The 7,819-nt window shown below is 42.8% G+C and overlaps 1 protein-coding gene across 2 annotated transcripts in view; it reads right to left on the reverse strand.

Moving 5' to 3' along the window:
* TBX18 (T-box 18) overlaps nt 1-7,666 on the reverse strand; it is a 28,565-nt gene extending 20,899 nt beyond the window's left edge. For both annotated transcript variants that reach the window (XM_027645072.1, XM_027645071.1), the window contains exons 1-4: nt 7,396-7,666; nt 6,450-6,633; nt 4,753-4,854; nt 1,719-1,890 (exon numbers count right to left, since the gene is read on the reverse strand). In XM_027645072.1, coding sequence (XP_027500873.1) covers nt 1,719-1,890; nt 4,753-4,854; nt 6,450-6,633; nt 7,396-7,666 — 729 coding nt within the window. The remainder of the gene's footprint in view (nt 1-1,718; nt 1,891-4,752; nt 4,855-6,449; nt 6,634-7,395) is intronic.
* Nucleotides 7,667-7,819: the final 153 nt, after the last annotated feature.

The following is a 7,819-nucleotide window of genomic DNA, read 5'->3' on the forward strand; positions in this document are numbered from 1 at the left end:
AATGGTGTGCTGCATACACTACACAGGTTTCGGTTCAGAGCAACAACAAAGCTAAAATCTAGAATGGAAAAATACAGTAATACAATTCTCTGCATAGCTAAGATTTCATCACAGGGCAGTTTGCAACTGCAAGTGCACGGGTAGACCACAGTACCCATGTATCACCCTCCTGAAATGAGGCAGTACACCAGGCCTGCTCACTGCTGGAAAAGCAACACTTTACCCATTTGCATCCACTTCACTTTTAGAGCCCTTATAATAGACTCTCAACTCAGAGAAAGCAACTCCCACTCAAGAGGAGTCACAAATACACAAATGCTGGGGAAACTAAGGGAACTTAGTGTGCTAATCCTGACTCAAATGGACACTGCCAAATAACACTCCCTAACTGTAATTCTGGAAAGAAGCAATATAAAACATCTTCCTTACTAGCCTAAAGAAAAGCACTGCTAACGTAAGAGACATGAATACCCCCACATTTCTTTAAAGGAAGAATGAAATAAAATTATGAATATTATTATACAAGTGGAAGGCTTTTTATCTTTGTTATCGTTATGCTACCTCAGCTCAGCCACTCTCTTATATTCCTGCCTTTGTTAATCTCATCTGCAAACACAATGGGGGAAAAAATCTCAGACTATGCATTAACAAAATACCTGGCTCAATGTCACAGAGTTACAGCTATACAAAAAGATGCATATAGTATCTTTGTACTCTGTTCCAGGCATGTTTTCTTTCACTCCCTTCCTTGAAGCAGAAACTATCCTGGTTAATAAATCGGGTTATGCTAAGGAAAATGGAATCCACATCCTGTCTCGAAACTTGCCTCCAACATCTTAAAACTCTACCATTTGGAACTTGATGCTCCTTCTGAAAGGATGCCAACATTTGCCATTTATTATGGGAGTTTGTAAAATCAAAGACTTCATCCTGACTAAAAACAATTCTCCCTTTTTAATTATTTCTTAAGGTGTCAAGTAAAACTATTTTAGGGATTGCTGGAATGATACTGGCTTACATCTGTCATGTTTCAACAGTTTCGAAGAGAAAAGGAAATATTAACATAACACATTTTGTCACATTAGATAATGTCATAACTAAACAATTTAGAACTTGCAAACAGAACACTCATACTGCATACGTCTTCGCCAGTTTTTTCAGAAGTAATGAGCCTCAGCTGTGAAAGGGTCTTGCTTCATAAGGTATGTAATAAATCATCATCGGAGCAAACCCAGCTCCCATGTTGTTCGTTTTTGACTGCAATTATTAACACCTCATGGGATTTCACACAAATGTTTAGGTTAAGAAAATACTTAAGTGTATTTTTATTCATGTGAAGTTATTACACACTATTAATGTTTCTTCTAGCCACTTGTGAATTTAAGCGTCCTTTTCGATCAGAGCAGAAGTTGCAAGTAAAACGCGCGGTGGGAAAACATGAGAGCAATTCTGCCCCTTTGTATTAGGCAATTTAACCTTGTAAAGTCTTACTGTGCAGAAGGAGTTCTGTTTTTGAGGGCGGGGGAGTAAAACAGCAGGCTCTAATAAGCAGTTAATTATCGGAGCAGAAAATAAGCAGATTTTAGACCTGGACAGTAAAATTCCAAAATAACTTTGAAAAGTCAAGCCTATTTCTGGCACCCTGAAGCTGTACGCCAGAGCCTTTCAGGGCTGACCAATGAGCCTACATATAATACTGCAGAAGAGCAAGTACTCACATGCCCTTGATCATCCAGCTCGTTATTGGTAAGCTTCAGTTTGTCAAAGCTGATCACTTGTCTCATCCATGTCTCCCCAGAAGCGGGTGAATCAGGATGAATATAAACGCGAGGCGGTACTGGGGAGTCAGCATTACCAGCGACCATCCACTTGGAGCTATGATAAACATACCTACAAAAGGAAAACAAATACCTATAACCACAAAATAATCCATCAGATCCATTCAGTATTAATACATTAGGGCCCTTGCATACAGCATGAACCCATCAATTATCAAAACATGAAAGGACATAATTCTACGTAAATAAAAGTAATTGTTTTAGTTTCAAAACATAGTTCTGGCACCTGCAAAAACAAGGTTAAAAACCATGCTCTGATTTGACCTAAGTCTTCCTAAAATCAATCAGTCTTAATACTCCACATTGAGCTTTAAGCTGGTGTCAGTTCATTGATTGCTACAGCTCTGCTCTGAATAGGCATCAGCAAAGAGGGAAGAATCTGGTCCTTCATTTATCAAATCGAGTAGTAATTCCATATTTGGAAGATTTAACATGTTGAGTCTAATATAAGAGTCTATAAATAAAGCCATTGAAGGGAAAGAACACTATGATTGGGAAAAATAATGAAAGTATGTCAAACTATGCTCCTGATATTTCCACAGACCATATTAATTGCCTTGAATAGTATTGCATAAAGGCTTAAAAATGAAAACACAGAGTCTGTATTTCATTTGATAGGCCAATGCTGACAAAGTAATTTTATAGTAAAAATAGCGCCTACTTTGGTAGAAGATTTATTTTGAAGGCGGACATTTCACAGAGCAATTTAAAAAGCACTAATTGAAAGTTATTTTATTCAAGTACAGTAAAATTCCAGTAATTCAGCTATATTTTTAATAAAAACAAGAAAGACTTTATCAAACATATTTGTTCAATTCAGCTCTTTAATAGAAAAACAACATAATTGGAACAAAAAACAGAGTGATCCAGTGCATGTATCGGTCCATACAATTCAGATCAAACTGCATAACTAAGATCTGGAATGGTGGTGAAATTCTCTCCTGGGGACAAATTCTCAGCCCCAGATCACTGTTATAACATTTTCCATTTATTTTGTATTTCTTGGTTTATATGCTTTCCCCACAAAAGTAAATAAAGTTATAAATACACATAAAACATTTTGAGCAACAACTTAAGCTTCCAAGTATTTACAATGTCCAGTTTTCCTAAAAATCCGTACCTAGATATAATTTTCTTCATTTACATTTAGTTTTGATATCTGCTTTGTCAGCTAAAGACTAGGCTCCATGTAACTGCTGTCATGTCTATGAAATTTAAAAATCTGCAAGACAGTTTGTGATGCTGCACAAACAGCCAGTGTTAAACTAACAGTCAGCAGTAAAAAGCACAGTAAAGAATGAACTTTACATCAAGTAAAATTGTAAAATATTAATATTTAGCAAAATAGCGAAAAGTGTGGTTACTACATAACTACAGAAATTTATATCTGTCAACTAAGAAAATACTGCCCTTCATACAACTCTTGTTAAGTTACTTCAGCTATCTGAGCACCACGTATCATATTGGGCAGACAGTGTAGGTCATTATGACTGTAATTATTTTAAATGAAATTAGGTTTAAATAACTCATATTCAATATAACTGCTTTTAATTTTTAATATTAACATTTCAATTAATTTGAAATTATTACATTGTTTTTTCTGTGAATTTAGGAAGTGCTCAGACCTTCTAGGAATTATATGTTTAGATTGTTAAGTAAATACACACATGCAACACAAGGCAAGAAAAGGATTTTCATTTGAACTGTACTGCATTGGTCCAAAGAAAAAAGGCATTCTTCCTCTATGGTACAGTCAGTAAAGTCTCCCCTAACCGTATATGCTGGGCATCCTTAGCACTGCTATCTGTCCCTTTTTGAAAAACATAAAATCTAAAATGGTCCTAAGATCTTATACACCACACAAGAAAATAACAAAATAGTAGTCAATGAGGTAAGTACAGGAAAAACACAAGGCAGTGTTTGGTTAGGAAACAAGGCAGCATTCCTGCAGAACCAACCTTTTAGTCTTGGTCTAAAATATTTCTAGTTCTACAATTAAATCTGCAGTGGTTTTCCCTACATTATACTAAGTATAGGTTAAAACAATCAAACCAGCAATTGGTAAAGACCTGATCCTGTCTCCACTGAACTACTTTGGCCAGGCTCCCTCTGGCTACTATGGGATTGCATTTGTGAAGCAACACCTACGAAACAACTTCAACTCACAACAGTAACTGCTGCGGGCTCAATCCTGCAAACATTTCTACAGCATCAGAGGTTTCTGCAGTGTCTAACTAGCTCCCTCAAAAGACTACCGTCGAAACAGTGAGAGCTTCAGCTTTTCCTACTCCTAAATGTTTGAAGAACAGCCTCTTTGGTTCCTCACATTATTTTTCAGACAATAATACCATTAATTCTTTAAAAAACAGTAATTAGAAACATTACCCTTTTTTAATCTAAGGAACCAAATATCTCAGTGATAAATAAATTTTAAATTAAATTATATAATCAATTTGAAGCACGACAAAGAAAACTTATACATAGTTAAATCAGACATCCATACTATTAATATTATTAATGTTAATGCCAATGAAAGCACTAGAAAATGTACATTTTCTTATTTATTTGTTAATAGAAAATAATTCCCACAAACAGAATGAGGAATATAATATGGTAACATTTCCTGACCACACTAGAACTGCACTCTGAGAGCCAAAACCCAAGCATCTGCCAACAGTACATACACAATGTGAGGCAAATGTATTGTAAAGAGCTTCAACAGAAACGTTAGTTGCTTTTGCACACTTGGTGCAATGTTTTTGTGTCTTTTTTTTTAAATGCACTAGGATGAAAATAAAAATCTTTACAGAGAGTTAAACATGATCTTTTGGTAATTTATATCGTGTTAACGTTTTCTTCCCTATCTGCTCCCTATGGCTTGCATCAGATATTTTTTGCCTGAAAGTCACCATACCTGTATCTTTTGTTATCCACTGGCACAATATCCATAGCAATATAATACTGCTGATGTGGGTCTAAACCTGAGATCTTCACTCTCATCGCGGGAAACATCCGCCTGAACATGGAAAGAGAGAGGTCATTTTTAATACGAAACAGACTCGGGAATGGTTGTTTAGGAAAAGTAACCGCTTCGTGGGATTTTTCTCGTTCTTCCTTTTAGCCTACAGAGTCCTTTTGGACGATTATAGTTACATAGCCATGAAATGGCCCATTCGATATGTCAAAACAGATTTCTAAAGTGCATTTACTCAAACAATGCTTCGTATGTTTGGGGATACGCTTTGGGAGTAGAGCTATTACCACATCATTTCAACTTTATTGTTAGACAGTAAATCATTTGGTTTTGAGACTTTACCTTAGCAGTACACGCATTTAAAGCCCGTTTGAGATATTAGCTAGAAATGTATTCCTGGAGATATGCAAACACCACCTCCACCCAGGAAGATCAAGTCGTACAGAAAGGCAAATTGCCACTGAAGATTCAACTCATAGTAGAAAATGGTGAATCGTTCCAGTTTCAGCAAATTAGAAAGCTAAATGCACGGTGATACAATTATGACACCGTAAGGATGCAGTTATAAAAGCCAATGTGCCATGCTGTAACCCAACAATATGGTCTTTATTGAGACGGGACTTCCTGTCTGCAACTTACTAAAGGTGAAGTGCGAGAGCTACTCTGTCTTTGAAAGGTATAGTAAAACTTCTTTATTGAAAGCAGAAACGAAACTACGAGCTCATTTCTGGGAGGGAAAAAAAACCCAACAAACTAACTCACCACCACCACCAGAAATCTCCCAAAGCAACACTAAAACAAAACAAAAAAGATCACAACCCAAACGTTGAAGATTTAGACCCTTCTTTGGAGAAAATGGATTAATTAACCAATGAGGTGATTTTAACATAAAAATGCCCTTCTTAGCTTGGCATGCCTTTTATCAGAAAACTTCATTCTTGAAGTCAAATTTAAAAAACCAATATCCTACTGATGAGCTGACTACCTGACTGCAAGCTAATAAAATACTTTTCTGTATTTTATAAACATGAAAGCTATTCCAGTTTATTTAGTATTTGCTGCTGTCCTAAAAAAAATATATATATGTATATACATATCTATAAAAATCAATTAAAAGTCGTTACTGGAAACAAAAATCTTATCTCCGTCATTTCTGAACAAGTAGGAGGGTAAAAACCTGACTGTGGTTAACTGGTTTTTGCTGTTATTTCAGTGCACCTGTAAGATAAAACAAAAAATCTCCGACTGGACTCTCTTAAAGACAAATGTTGCTTTGTGCTGTTTAAGAATGCGTTTCAATCATTAATAAAGCCCCTCTGAAAATGTAGACGGTAGCATATGGATTCAATAAAATATGTTTTTCTAATTTCTAATAAGTTCAGATACTTTTATACTACCCAGGTTTTTACCATGTGTATCCCCTGGAAACGGAAAAAGCTTCCCTCCAGAAGGGCACGGCACTCCCAGACCTCGCCCTAATGAACAGGAAACCCGAAACTCCGCATGCTCCCGTGCCCATCCAATATTATCGCCATCTACCTGCCTCGTAAATCTGGGGGTTCCCCCGGTTTTCTCCCGCTTTGATGTGCCCGCCCGCCCCGGGAGAGCGCGGGTGGCGGCCCCGCGGTGCCCGTTACCTTCCCGCCTTGGTGATGATCATCTCGGTGCCGATCTCGTGGAAGCGCTTCCAGAGCTCGGCGCCCTGCAGGTCCACCCGCGGCGCCTGCGGCGTGGGCAGCGGCGACCCGGGCCTCGAGCCCTTGGGGGAGCCGCCGGGGGAGGCAGGAGGGGAGGCCGCCAGGAAACCCTCCTCGCAGCCGCCTGCGGAGAGAGCGGAGGAAGCGAGAGGGCCGGGGGAGCGCGGACCCCGCGACCAGGAGGCTCCCTCAGCCCCGGCCGACCCGAGGCCGCGCCCGCCCCGCGGCAGCGACCGAGTGCGCCGGAGCGGGCCCGGGCCGTATCCTTGGCTGCGGGGCGGGAGTTGACTCGAGTGCCGGGGCCGCCCCAGGACGGCCGGGCTGCCGGGGGATCCCCGACGCGCAGCTCGGGGACGAACCACCCCCCCGGCCCGGGCCGAGGCGGGCGGCAGCGAGTCCGCGGTGCGGAGCTGGCGACGCATTTCGTTTGGCCACGGACTTCTGCCCCCGCAGCGTGAAACGGCGCTCCCCTCCACACACAGTTATTTGCACGCACATATATGTGCGTCGTGTGTGTGTGTATATATATGTATATACATACATAGTTATATACGTAGTTGCATATGCACTCTTAGCAGCACACGTACATTCATGTACTGTATAAGCGCTTTTTCCTTCCCTGGGAAACAGGCCCCGCCGCCGTCGCTCCCCCGCGCCGCGGCACCCACAGTCCCGCCGGCAGCCGCCCTGCTCCGTGCAGGGGCCGAGGAGCGCCGCGGGCTCCCACCGCCAGCGCCGGCGGGAGGGGTGGCGGGCGCGCATGCAGCGTGGAAAGACAGAAGGAATAACGGGGAATCAGAGCGGCAGTAGCGTCTGGGGAAGGGGAGCCCCAGCCCAGCCGAGGAGCGGGGGCGCGGGCAGCGGCGGGGCGCGGGGCGGCACTCACCGGCGGGGGCGCGGGCACCGCAGCCCAGGTCCATGTCGCCGCAGGTCCTGCCAGCGGCAGCGGCGGGGGAGCTCTTGGCGCAGCAGCCGCTGCCCCCTTCGTCCTCCGCCGCCTCGTCTTCGCCGCCCAGTTTCCGCCGCTTGGGCTGCCGCGGCGGCGGCTGCGGCTGCTGCTGTTGCTGCTTCTCGGCCCCGATGAGAGCCTCCACGGAGAAGGCGTGAGCCTTGAGGCTCATGGTGGTGCCTGGCGAGGACCGCCGCTTGTCGGCCATGCCCGACACCCTACAGCCCGCGCATCCAGGCGCCCCGCGGCCGCCGACACCGGCACCCGCACCCGGCCCGCCGCGCCGGCCGCCCTCCCTTCCTCCTGACCGCGCAGGCAAGGGGCTGGGACTTTTCCTCGCCTTTCTTTTTAAATCCGAGTT

Source organism: Corapipo altera, unplaced genomic scaffold, assembly GCF_003945725.1.
Source record: "Corapipo altera isolate COAL_440 unplaced genomic scaffold, ASM394572v1 2, whole genome shotgun sequence".
NCBI classification, from domain to species: domain Eukaryota; kingdom Metazoa; phylum Chordata; class Aves; order Passeriformes; family Pipridae; genus Corapipo; species Corapipo altera.